The sequence below is a fragment of the Neodiprion pinetum genome, chromosome 6, assembly GCF_021155775.2.
Source record: "Neodiprion pinetum isolate iyNeoPine1 chromosome 6, iyNeoPine1.2, whole genome shotgun sequence".
NCBI lineage: Eukaryota > Metazoa > Arthropoda > Insecta > Hymenoptera > Diprionidae > Neodiprion > Neodiprion pinetum.
In genome coordinates, this window is record NC_060237.1 from 2,133,696 (window position 1) to 2,147,970 (window position 14,275).

The 14,275-nt window shown below is 45.8% G+C and overlaps 1 protein-coding gene across 3 annotated transcripts in view; it reads right to left on the minus strand.

The window, feature by feature from the left end:
* The window catches only part of CycD (cyclin D), a 120,977-nt gene that overhangs the window by 15,516 nt on the left and 91,186 nt on the right, over window positions 1-14,275 (minus strand). Inside the window, exons 2-3 of one of the 3 annotated variants that reach the window (XM_046630741.2) lie at window positions 4,506-4,737; window positions 1,139-1,354 (exon numbers count right to left, since the gene is read on the minus strand). In XM_046630741.2, coding sequence (XP_046486697.1) covers window positions 1,139-1,354; window positions 4,506-4,703 — 414 coding nt within the window. In that variant the 5' untranslated portion in view covers window positions 4,704-4,737. Of the gene's footprint in view, window positions 1-1,138; window positions 1,355-4,505; window positions 6,217-14,275 lie in introns of those variants that run through there. The other 2 variants (XM_046630740.2, XM_046630742.2) reach the window with 2 other exon arrangements.

The following is a 14,275-nucleotide window of genomic DNA, read 5'->3' on the forward strand; positions in this document are numbered from 1 at the left end:
GATAACGATAATAAAAGTATACCAGTAACAACAGCGAATGAATGAATGAAGAGTAAGAGTAATAGGAGTAAGCGCGTTGGTACGATATAATCGTTATCGCTTATGTAACATCTACTATGTACGCTATATCGACTATTCGTTTATAAATTATAGGAACGAATAAACGGAATATTCGAGTTAAATGAAAATGGAACGAAGACTACGCAGCGTTTGCAGCCTCTCTCGTTTCATCTCTCCTTTTCATCACAGATCTTCGCTCTCTCTCTCTCTATATATTACCCGAATCCCACTTTCCGCGGTGATTCTATATTTAAAAACCCACAAGTTTTCCGCGATAGGAAACCCACGAAGAGTGACGTATATACCTATCGCGCACTCGCCAACGAAGACGAGAAATTCAAAAGTCGCGGAGCGTGGTTTCCTCGATCTTATACTTACATATACACACGCAGCGAGTATACATAATCGAGTGCAGATGTATGCTTAACGTAACGTCGTCGAGCGAAATGACGGAAATTAATGGGGAAGAAAAGTGAGACGATCGACGACTAAATTCGTGCTCACGGTATAACTACGAAACAGTACAAATAATAAAAGCGAGATTAGCGATAGCGACGATCAACTGCGCAGAGGCAAATTTCCCACGAACGAAGGGAGAGAGATAGATAGAGAGAGAAAGACAGAGAGAGAGAGAGAGAGAGAAGGCGATTCCGCGTATAACTTGATTAACTGCCGACGTTATCGCTGGATTTATTTACGTTCCCATGGCACCCAACTCGTCGCACGTTACATATATTATACCTATGTATATACACACCCTGCAGCCCGTATAGTTATTTAACAGAAACGAAGAAGCGTCGAACCAAATATTTCATCAGCGATACAACAGTCGCTACGTTTACGTGCTTCGTTTTACGTGCTACGAGCTACTCGCTAACTTCCGTAACTTGCACTACGTTGCCAAAACGTAAGAACCAGTCGAGTTACGCGTTGTTTAAACGCCTGTGACTGTAATCGAAAAGCATCGTACATCGTGCACGTAAACGTGGTACGCGTAGGACAGAGATACTGTCTACGGACGGTTAGGCAAGAGTAGAAAAGGTAGAAATAAAAAATTGATATTGCGTGATGCACTCACCCAGAGGTCGTCGAAGCTGACGGAATTGTCGGTGTAGAATACGAGGACTTCGGCCGACAGAGGCCGGGGTTCTCTCAGCTTCGAGGATAGCAGAAGACACGCGGTGCCCAGGAGCTGTAGCTGGGATTTCCTGATCGGGCAGATCGACAGAAATCTGTCGACGTAGTTCATCGACAGTGGGAATACCTCCTCCTGACACTTTTGCTCCTCGCATACCTGCAGTTTTCGGGGGCAAACTGTCAGTGATAATTTACCAACTTTGTCAGTTTCTTTTCTTTGATTATTACGTGCGCGTGAGATATATATATATACAATGCATGTAATACCTATATGAATACACTGTACTGACACAATGAGAATTATATCGAACATTCAGGCAATTCATGGGCGAGGTCGAGAAGCGGCGAAAAAAGAGGATGAAACGAAACGTGCATCACTTTTCTCAAGGCAAACGAGGGTTTCTCTTTAAAATCCAAGTCGCGTAGTAGTTGGCTGGAAACTAAAAATAGAAGTTCGGCAAGATTTTGGCGTAAGATCCCGCGACCGCGCTGCGTTTACGCCCTTAAATTCTCCCACGTTTCGATTGTTAGAACAATCGTTAATAATCGCAGCTCTCGATAATGAAACGAAGAGAATTTTTCCTACGCGCCGAGTGACAATTGCGTTACAATTATATTCTCAAGAACGATGAAAAAAGCTTTTTATAATTATCGTACACATTGTTGTTGTGAATTTTAGTTTCCATTAGGTACAACATTAAAAATATCACGATCATCGCAGATCGTTGTCAAACATATCGATCGAAATCCGATACAATGCGTTCATAAAATACACTCGAGAAGAATGACGAATCGGTAGAAAGGAAAACAAAAATTATCATCATCGTCGTAAAAGATAGTGAAAAGAGAGAGAGAGAGTGCGAAAGGTATAGAGAAATTCCAGCGCTTTTTTTATTTTTTTTTTTTCTATTTTACCGGTATAAACTTACGCTCCATGAGGAATGCACGTACAGCGGATAAGCGTACACAATAAACATACACGGCGCATGTTATCGTGAAAATAGACGAGAATCAGATCGAGGGGGGGACGGAATCGGGTTTAAAAATCAGATTGCGCAATCAGCAACAGCAGCAACAGCATGCGGACGAAGAGAAGAGAGGAAGTAGGTATACGGTAAGTCAGAGAGTCAGAGTCAGAGTCAGAGTCAGTCAGTCAGTCATTCAACCCCCGTTCGGCAGGTGGCTGCTTTCCGGCAGCGGCAGCAGCTGACGCTGTTTTTTGACGGTGCCGCGACCCGCAGGTTCCCCCGAACACGCGTGTGAATACATGTATCGCACACGCGCACACACGGATACCGAACTTGACTAATTTAGCCGAGGCCTCGGCATGTGCGTGTTTCTCGCTGCGGAGGCATGCGTCGAGTCGTAGTTGTGAAAATACGTAGGCCACATGCCGCCGCTCGGCACTTCCTAATTGCTCCCTAAAATTATTACACACGGCTGGCTCTGCAGGTACATATACAGACCCTGCCTGTCCTGCACGCCCCCTATAATCGTAATCACGCTTGAAGGGAACCGACGCGCGTGGACGCGATCGATCGATAGCCGATTGGAACGATGATAACGACGACGGTGGAAAAGGTGTGGAACAGCTGTGAAAAAAAAAATCATTTTCCTCTTTCTCTCGCTTTCAACTGCATCCATTGGCGAGATGAAACGTTGGTCCGAGGTAACGAGGATGCCGGTAAAGTAAGCTTTACGTAATACGGGGAAGTTAAAAGCTCACGATCAGGTTCGGTCGGTCCTGTTGGGATAAAATTTGACGAGACGTAGACTCGGGTCTAGGGCGCTCGATCAGAGGTGGGACAAACTTGTAAAGTCAAGAATTGAAGCCAATAAACTTTACTTTCAACATTCAAGTCACGTCATACAGTTTTGCCACATCGTATTCCTACCTTGTCTTGTCTTCTCTGTTCTCTGTTCTATTACGAGTGAGCTAGCTGCCTACGTTCCCCGGCACGTCAAGGTCCCGATTACAAACTACGTACTAGCAGAGTGCACGTACGCGTATCTGATATGCGGCAATTACGACGAGGGCGACGAGTTCTCGCCAGTTTAGCTTCGGCGTGTACCGCGATTATACGAGGATAACGTTGCCGGAATTCCACCGTTTTTTTTCCGTCTTTGAATTCTTGCACTCTCCGGGCGTCAATTTCACCGTTTTCCGTAACGTACGAACAACGGCTGCAAAGTCGGCGGCAAAGAAAGAGGGACAAGACGCAAAAGCCCCGGGTATACCGGAAGTGGCCACCGAGCCATTACTATGGCTGGTAACTAACTAACGAACGAACGAAATGATCGTAGGTATAGCTGCGGAGTCTCGGCGCGTGTAGAACGGAGGAGAGGATACCGTCGTCTGCTGCATTACGCGACACACATATCGGGACTTTGACATCCGACAATAGATATGACCGTCGAGGAGACGAGCGACGATGATCGATCAATATGTACGCGCGTAATATCAGCTATACGCGAGAAAAAAGAAGAGAGTTGAAAAAGAGAGACGAGAGAGAGGAGGAGGAGGTTCGAATAGATGTATAACATAACCGTACACCCGCTGCGACGTTGCCAAACAAGTACACCTATGTATTCTGTTACAGTAGGTTGCCTGTATCTATCATCCACCTAAATTATATTCAAACAAAACTCTACGGCAAATTGGCAATTGAATTTCGTGGGAGAATAAAAATGACGGAGAAATGAATATAAGAAAAGGAAGAGGGGGGAGGGGAGCGCGGGTTGGATAAAAATTACGTTACGCGAGAGTCGTTTAATCGGTAAGCTTCCGTAACCGTACGATACACGCGAAGAAGAAGAGACACGGCTGTAACAACGTACCGGCAAGCGTATTCATTTGTTACATCGGCGTTCTCGCCGCTTAAAAAAAAAGAAAAAAAAAATCGCATAAATAATAATAAATAATAAAAGGAATAACGCGTAATCGTACGTTTGATTCTTTAAAGACGTTGGCGACTGGCGGACGTGACCTCAACTTGGCGGGGGCGAAGGGGGCCGAAAGGGGGAGGCGGTCGATCCTCCGTCACTCGCAACTGACCATCGGCACACGAGGCGCGGAACTCGCGAGCCGGCCGGCAGAAACGGCAACACCGAGTCGGCGGACACGCAGGGTCATTCGGATAGAATTTAAATCCCCGGCAGGCAGGCAGGCAGGCAATAGAGCAAGTAACCGTGTGCCGGAGAGTCGAGAGAGACACGTGGACGCGTGGAATATGCGCCGTAGAAAAGTGTGAGAGAGAGAGAGAGAGGGAGGGAGGGAGGGAGAGAGAAGGGAATCTTATCCGACTTACCTCTAGCATCCATTCGGCAACGATCTTTCGCATCATCGGCGAAATGTCCCTCTGCACGCACTCGAAATATGAACTGCTAGGCGCGTACCTTTCCTCGCTCTTCAAAAGGTTCTGTAGCACTCTGTCGTCGTTTAGCAGCGCCGGATCGGCGTAAGCTCTGCACTCAGTTTCGGTAGTCTCGCAGCAGAGAAGATCCATCGTAGATTCTTACTTATTTCCTCCACGCTCTTCTCTGTACAAAATCCTTATTTATATACGCTCGGATTTGGCAAACGACTGGGCGCAGGCAGATACGGTGAAACGAAGAAGAATAACACGACGACGACGACGATGATGCTGATAATGATGATGATGATGATGATGATGATGATGATGATGATGATGAAAACGACGAAACACAAAACGGGATCTTATATTATATACGTATAGGTACAACGGAGAGACACACCGCGCACCGCACACAATTAAATTTTACAGAACAGAACCAGGGATGAAAAATATAAATAAATATATATTATAAACCGGCGACTTTTTTTTTTCTTTTCAAACTCTCGACTCACTGTTTTCACCTCCCTCAATGTCGAATAATCGTACGACGGTTGTACGTTAATGACAATAATTACTATTACTGTGTTGTGGTTGTTGTTATTATTATTACTATTACTTTTATCGTTGTTGTTGTCACAACGAGAAACAGTGACGTTGACAACTTCGACGACGGCGATGACGGTATGAACGCCGAAACGACGATTCCTTAATTTTATATGCACATAACTCGCACACACATTACTCACTTTGTTGATTATTCCATTCAATTCTCAGTCTCGTATTTTCTTACTGAATAGGTGGATAAAGAAAAACGACGATCTGTCCTTTTCCTATTCCAGCACTCGGCAGAAGTCGGTTGTCTGGTTTTAAATATCGTTATTGTTTCGACAACAATAATTATTACTTATGTATGGGTACATATATGTATCTATATATGTATATATATATATATATATATATATATACGTGTTATGCAATAAATAGGTTCGGAACGTCCAAGATTGTATTGAATAAATAAGCGTATAATTAACATAGATCCTCGACGGGTTGAGTTTTGGGGTGGCGGCTCTTCTTATCTTCTCTTCTCCTCTCGTTTTTCCTTCAACATTAAGTTAGTTTTAATTATATAATTAATTAATTCGATTCAATTAATCGTGCGCGCAGCTGTGTTACTGTATAACGTCTATGTAGAAAACTTATTTTTCAACGCAACGATCTTTGTCAACTGGTTTCGATACAGCCGTCTTCCTTTAAAATTTTTTCTACATTCCCAACGGCTGCGTACGATTATTAAATTCTCGTTCTTCCTTATCCCAATATATCTTCTTTTTCTTCTTCTTCTTCTTCTTCTTGTTCTTCTTCTTCTTCGGCAGACTTATCCTTGCCGTGGTAAATGAAATTTAAAAATATTCCTCGAAACTTGGGTCTTACACCACCGATTATTATTCCTTCGTATTCCTCGATCTGCGAACTCTGTCCCGTTTAACGGAATCTATCTGTATGAATGTGTGTGTGTGTAATGTATATATATATATATATGTTTAACAGTATGTATAGGTATATATTAGCCCGTTCTTTTCTTTTTACTATTTAAAAAAAGTCTTGCGTCGAGAGGAGCCCTTCACTTCACTACGATCCGACGCTGGCAACTTACCAGGCCAGAATGCTGTCCGATCTCGAAATGCGCTGATCAGAGGTTGGACGAGCCGGTAGGGGAACGCCGTCGGTGCCCCCTCTCCCTTAACCCCCCACCCCGCGACTGCCGCCGCCCCTCGACGCCCGCCGTCGAAACGGCGCCTCTCCGCCGGCGGTGTCTCGGCCAGAGAGGAGACGCATCCAGGCTTCTAGCCTCGCGAAGGGCCACCAGACGCCTCTTTCCCGGCCGTGAGACCTCCTCCCCCCATTCCTCCCTGCCGCCCCTCCTTATCGTCGGGCAGGGGACTCCCACCACTGACCGAAGTTCGAAATTCCTCCTCCACTACTTCCTCCTCCGCCACCTCTTTTTCCCCTACCGGCATCTTCTCCGCCGGTGATCTTCCCACTTTGACGAGAACCACGGCCGGCGGATGAGCGAAGCGTGGCAGGAACGCAGAACGAAACGTGCCGAGGCACGAAACCGAGACGCGCGTCATGCATCAGGTGACGAAGAGAAGATGGAAAGGAAAGAGAAAAGGAAAATGTAGAGATAGGGAGAGAGAGAGAACACTTTCCAACTTCTCGGCGAAGTAAAAAGGCCTGTATTCGTCGACAAAGTGGAAAAGTGCTCCGTCCAAGCAGCGACGATCGTCGTTATTCTCGACTAGTTTGTCGGCTCATCGTTGATTTTCAACGGTCCTAAGTAGGATTTACGGTGACGCAGGAAAAAGGAAAGAAAGATGAGAAAAAGAGAGTAAAAAAAAGTAAAAGATCAAGTTGACGTGGTTTTTTCGAGACTGTATCCTGTATTCGATCCATCCACGCGATTAATTAATTTTTCGGATAACCGTAGGTGCATCGGCACTTGGTACAACGATACATACCCGTACGTGGTTTTTCGGGCGACGAGCCTGCACGGCGGTGGATAACCTCTTATGCAACTGACAAGGTAGGGCGGAATAATGAGGAAAGGTAGGGAGGGAGGGAGGGCGGTTTAAAGATCGGAGCAGCGTCTGCGGTCGCCGGAAGTAAAGACGAACGTGAAACAAGACGTTAAACCTGTAAGTATAAGGGATCTCACTCGACGATGGTATTACAGCAGCGAGCACACTTTCGCTCTCGTTCCGCTTCTTCTCGTCCGATTAAACTTCTCCGTGAAACGACAAGATCGACGTATACGTGTGTCTGTTTTTTTTTTTTTTTTTTTAAATGTTTCGTTTTTGTTTTCCTTTTCTTTTCATATTCTTTTTACTTATAATTTCTTTCTTCATTTTTCCTCTCGTCTCGCTTCCGATACCGTCGATTATCGAAGGCGGCTTCGTTGGGTCACAGGCATTACCAGTTCCATGGCACTCGCTACTCGCTCGACTCTGGCGGACGCGGGGCGTGTAAGGTAGCAGATAGTAGGTAGTAGGTAGTATTTCCCCGTAGCGTACGAGGACGGTGGTCGTATTTAACTCCAACGATGCGTAAAGGTGTACGCACCGTGCGTAACCAGTGGCTATCGTGGGCCGGTGGTTCCGGCGTCCCTGAAGGAGGGCAACAGGCGGCAAGACAAGGTGGACAGACAGAACCGAGCCTCCGCCCTCGCCATCCACGAAGGAAGTTCTGAATTCAGCTCTCCGTTCTGCTCCGTTCTTTTCTGAAAAGTGAGATTCACGGAGGCTGACCGAAATTATTTACTCCAGACAAGGTCGCTTCGTCCTCGACGAATACAATGACAAAGGCGCGATGCGATGTTCGTGAAAAATTCGACGCTGAGGTTCGACCTAGGCCAAGGCCCGGATCTAACTTCCGGCCTCCGTCGAGCCGTTCGACACGCGTTACGTATTCCTCCTCCTCCTCCTCCTCCAGTGTGCAGTAACGGCGATGCGTGGGCGACGATACGCCATATATGCTCATAGCTATGCGTGCACGTACGTTATACGCGTATCGGACGACCGGCCGCCGCACGTATAATGGAAGGGAAATCGTGCGGTCCTCAAGATTTAACCTATTCGAGGAAGAAGGGAGGTATCGAGGCAATTTCTTCAATTGCCAGATCCGTACCGAATTATCCGTATCAAAGTTGACTCGAGTATGCGGCGTGCCCCGTATCGCACACGGACACTCAGCGTCTCAGCTTCTTTAACAAGCCTTGTCCGTGAGTCGGTAGTAGGTACATGAATGAACCCGGCCCGTGGGTTATTACACACACGTACACACACCGTGACATCGGGGCGGGTGAACAACTTTTATGCATACATACGCGGCGTCGTATAAACCCGTCTACAATAAATATACGTATACATATATATATATATATAATACATGCAGATAGACGGAGTATAGATTTACGTATTTTAAAACCGCGTTAACCCCTGGGTCCTGATAATACCGCGTGATAACATTTCAAGTTGACATGTACGCCAGTGAGGAGATGACGTCATTATCAGTGAATAGCCTCTGACCCGGGCCCGTTTCCGTTCAAACCACTCGACCGTTTACGTTTGCCTCCGATGCACGTGTAGGTTCACACATACATGTACCATTGTACCCCTCCGTACACGTATGCGCGCATCTAGGCACATATTGTACATATGCCTACGTAAAAACATGGTCAAAGCGCCTGCGCAAAGATGCGCCGGTGTATTGCTATTTGTGTATTTTGTACGAAAATACGCGCATTTTCGACAGCGTGTTACGTGCATGTAGTAGGTATGTACGTACGCGTACCGGTTATACACATGTGCTGTACAAGCATGAATGAAGAATGCGAATGAAACCGGAGAAAAAGTGTAGAAGGATAAAAGCTGCACGGCAATACCAGTGTATGTATATACGTATGCGCAGCGTATTTTCTAACAACACTATAATTACTTGTTGACAAATATATCGACTGTTCGACCGTGTATCGCTTTCTTTCATTCCCCCGCACTTTCTGTTTTCCCTATAACCGTTGTCGTCAACAATCGGATAAAAATTTATATCACAAAATTGGAGTAAAGAAAAAAAAAAACAAAAAATTACGACACGAACCAGAATTTTACCGTTGTAGTAAAAATTCGACAAATTTCAAAACTTTTGCGCTGGGTTTTACACAAAAATCCACAGCGCAAGGTGAACAAGTGTTTGTAACAAACCGGCAAAACCTTGATTGTACCGATGTTAGAATTGATCCAACGGTAGTAATCGGCGAGGGACGGTTACGCGTAATAACGTACGATTACATATTTATACGTAGGTGTTGTAAACCGCGCATGCATCATCCACGGTGTATAAATTATCACGTATGTACGTACGCATAATTGCAGGCGAGGCGCGATACGTTTACACATTGAGACATGTGTGCGTGCACAGATGCGGAGACGTGTGTGAAACGCGGGCTGATGCGGGTGGTCGAGTTCCGCCCTGGACCTTGGCGCCGACCCGGGGGACGCATTCAGGACGAGGGGCGTCGTCGTGCATCGACGCTGCTGGTTGCCCGAGAAAGCAGCGCCGTGAGGAGAGAGAGAGAGAGAGAGAGAGAGAGAGAGATAGATAGAGATGGATAGATGTAGAGATAGACGTGGAGTGAGGAAAGAAGGAACGAAATCGTCGCCTCTCTTATTCCTATAACCAATTCCCCGACACGCTAATTGGTCCCGAACGTTCTATCAATCCGCCTCCGTTACTTCGTTTCCTCTGCTTTTTTTTTTTTCTTTATCTTTCTTTATTTCTTTCTCTTTGAAGATACAGACGCGAATCCGCGTCCGAATTATGCTTAATCTCCACCCAACGTATCGATCGACGTTGCATGAATTTCACGTGTTTTAGAGGAGAGAATCTCGTACTGTAAAACGCTTGATCGCTTTTCGATATCCTTTCAATTTCCAAGTCGTCAGTAATCGCCGAGCCTCCGTTACTTTCGTCGCCTCGACTCTCCGTGTCGAGGTTTGAATCTCCCGCCGACCGCGGGGCGTGCAGCATGCCTCAAGGGCACAGGCCGTTCACACCAGAAAATTATTACACCGGCCACGGGCTTGTTGCGCGTATAATATCGTGCGGGCAAATGTGCATGTGCCTTATACATGTACGTACATATACATATACATATAAATATACACATATATACGAATACCTATGTACATACATTCGGTTGTACGATACAACGTGGCACGGTCTCTTACGTCATCGGCGCATGCCACGTACGTCTTATTATATCTATGTACGTTATGCGTTATACATACATGTGTATATACTTATGTACATACATATACATTAATACGTATCGAGTTTGCCAGCATTTTTCTATTTCTCTCGAAGATGAAGACGCCTGAAATGATTTTATTTTTGTCTTCTGCACACTTTGGATATCCATACTTGTCTCTATGTCATACTCGGTATATATTGTGATTTTAAGAAATACCGATCGCTTCCCGAAAACCGGAAATATCATTCCCGAAAAGTAAAATATCGATAGATAAGTATTTTTTTTCGCCCCCCCCCCCCCCCATATCAATAGCGAAATATTCTCAATCCTGAAGCATTCACTGCAGGCGTGATCGACAATGAGCAGCGTAACACCGCCGAGAGAATTGATCGGTTGCTCTCGATTTAGGTGAGTGATACGGATATCGTGAAACAAAAATTGTTCCGTGCAAGCTGACGAGCTTATTGTTTCGACGGATCGCGTCGATGTGTGGCAAAATCAAAAAACCGTGATGAGAAAAAAAAAAAAAGGAAAAAGAGACAGAAACCACACAAAGTAAGTTTTATTATTGAATATAAAAACCTTTATGTAGTTGTATATGTACCGTATACTATATTCCGTGCCATCTTGCACACACGCATCTACAGGCGACTAAATGATCGCAAATGTCATTTTTTGTTTGTGCCATATTATACAATGTAATCTGTATCCATACATCACGGTTCTTGTAATACAATTATGTAAGCCTCGGATCTCGCGAGCTCCTCAATTTGGCGCATACATGAGAGAGAGAGGGAGAGAGAGAGAGAGAGAGAGAGATAGAGATAGAGTAACACACACGTTATATCGCGAGCGCGAATAGGCGGCGAGGCATGCACACGTGTAACATATCTCTTCGTACAATACATATGCAGGAAACGATCTGCGCTCTGCACCGACTAACACCTACCCACCCACCCATGTAAATTCTACATACCTAGCAAAATAGGTGCGCACGTACCGAGCAGTGATCGGTTTTACAGCTCTCTCTCTCTCTCTCTCTCTCTCTCTCTCTCTCTTTCTCTCAGGTGCAGGATGACACAATAAAATGACACATGCACAGATCTGCGGGTGGGGCCGGTTTCTACGATGCAGCTGTACCTGTAAAGTCGCCGGTATGTTAGGGATCTTCTGCACCGACCGGCAGCAGTTTTTCATCAAAATTTATGACCGTTCGGAAATAAAGATGATAAAAAAAAAAAAGAAAGAAAGAAAGAAAGAAAGAGAAAAAACATTTTATTTTCAAATCACTGATTGTGAAATATCCGAAATTATCAGCGGGGCTGCACGAAACGCTGATTTATATCTCGCGAATGGAACAACGACCGCGGACTCACGTACGCCCCCGAAAATTACCGGGGATTGAGCCTCCCAGGTTTACTCAAAAGTTGCCCGTTACGTCATCAGTCCGAAATAGGATCGTTCGTGGCGTTTTCCGCCTACCGCCACGGAGCAACTTACACGTGCGAATTTATACGCGCAATGACTGCACGGACGATGTAACACTCGGCCAAATTTACAATCGAGGCTCGTAGATGGATGTTTTTCATTGAAAAAATGCCCCACGGTTTTTGCTTATCTTTGACAAAATTCGACTCGATTTCTTACAATCTTTGCCGGATCATTTGTTTATTTTTTACTTCAAGAGTTCGCATCGCTGACACGCGTGTCATTTTGTACATGTATCATCGTGCAACGACGAATGTTCGGGACAGTATTTTTGGAACAGTTTATATGTACGCGTCGCAATGTCGCCGCGTGACTCATGCGCTATTTATCAGGTGAGCTGCAGGTAACGGCTGTCTCTTTTCCCCTCTCTCTTTTTCTATTTATTCCTGCAGCCGTACATACCGGAGTCGATACGATCTCAACCCTTTTACTCGAGGAAATTCAATTCAAATCTTTTGTAGGCTTTCAACATTTGCGACACCGACGAAGCTAACAAGAATAATAGAACGGCGATCCGAACATTGGTTAATTCGTACGTGTCATCAGGATTAACCAAGGTCATTCTACAATCGCCCGACATCCGTTATACGTACAGACATCGAGAACGTTAAACCGTGAAAGACTCGAGATTTATAATGTTTGCGATATAAGAAACCGGCGAGGTCCTGGAGAATTCGGTGCTTTATAATGCCGAGAGTATCGCTGACTGCGCGGATGAAACCGTCCGAGCGTGCTATTTCCGTATATTTGTCAAACCACTCTTAACCGCACCGTGGACAAGAGACAAGGTTGGAAGGACAATCGCTGTGTAGCGTCACGATCCCACGAGTGTCGTTAGATTACTCCTCGCGACCAATCCGCGTTCCCGTAAAAGGATCGATTGCCGGATAAAGGTCGTCGGAATACGAAGATTTTCGATGCACGTTCGTAAACCGATCTCCGCTCTAGGCGACAGACTCGATCATCGATGGATAATTGTAACGGAATTTGTTTATACACAGTGCCAACCGAGGAGCGACGAATTTTTTCAACCTCGGGAATATCTCCGCGTCCTTGACAACGAGCGATAACCGATCGAGCCGATCGTAGGATCTGCCTTCTCTCGATCTGTTCCGATTCGTTGACGTCGCGTTGGTAGGTTGGTATAGGTGAACCTACGGTACGTAAAACCGCCTCGCAAACTGCACACGATTATACAGGCACGCGAAGCAGTCGGTGGAAATTTCCGTTAAGGAAATACCGACATTCCAGCCGATCCTGATGTCCGACGCGAGCGAACGTCAACATTTACGATTGACACTGACCCCAACATTGCTTCGGAAACGACCGAGACATTGTCGACTTCGGAAAGTTCACACACAGGGCACGAACCGTTTCATCGCGATTGTTGATATTTATAGAAGTACGATGTACGGACACATACGTGGACTGGACATACGAAAAGATGAGTGAAAATAAAGCCGACTCTGTGCGCGCGCGTGCCTGCGTGCATGCTTGTAGGCAACGAGAATCCAACATTCCACGGTCGATTGGGGAGCAAAACAAGACAATTGTTGCGATAGAGATGGACTTTTGGAATTTGTAATCGGTTGATACTTTTGCTTTCGAAACGACCGCAAAGACGTCGTTCGGCTGACCAATTCCTCGGCCACGATACGTCGCTTTTCCCGTGTAAATCGGATTCTCGTCAACGTGGCATCGTCGAGCATTGCGTAACCAGCAACCGTGGACGCGTATGCTTACGTTTAACAGTGAGACGTTCAATTCGCGTTTTACGCCGTGAGCACCTCTGTGCTCGTCGTCATCTACTCCACTGTGTCATTGTGCTTGTTGTTGTTCGGTGTCACGGCATCTTGCCTCCCGAGGAGCCGGGGGTCACTCTTCCAGAGCTGGAGGCCCCTTATTCTCACTACGGTCCCACGGGACTTACGGGTACGCTACTCGGCGTTAACGTCGTTCTGCCGGAACCTCGAGTAATTATTATGAACGCTGCGGTACGGTAATGCGGGGGAACGGATGTCGCGATTGAAATTTATAGGAATTTCGACATGATTCTCTCCGAGTGTTCGTCAACTTCCTCCTGGCACATTTTTCAGAAACACGACACTGTGGTTGCACCGAAATTTGTATAGTTCTTAGTCGCACGGTGTGATGTACAGAAAAGAGTTAAAAAGTTCGTTGACAAACTCTTCTGTCTCCACGCAAGTGCCGATTGTACGGAAGCTTCTTTAAGCTACACTTTAATATCGTCATCCACTAAAGGTATGGACTGCAGGTGTAAAGGGTAATGGTAAAATAATGACGCGGAATCAAGGCGTCGTCGTAAAGACTGCAGAACAAGAAACGCGTTTGACGATGATGCTCGTGCAGCATCGGCGTGTCTATAAACTTACTGGCGAAGTGAGTTACACTCGAGGAAGTATTATAC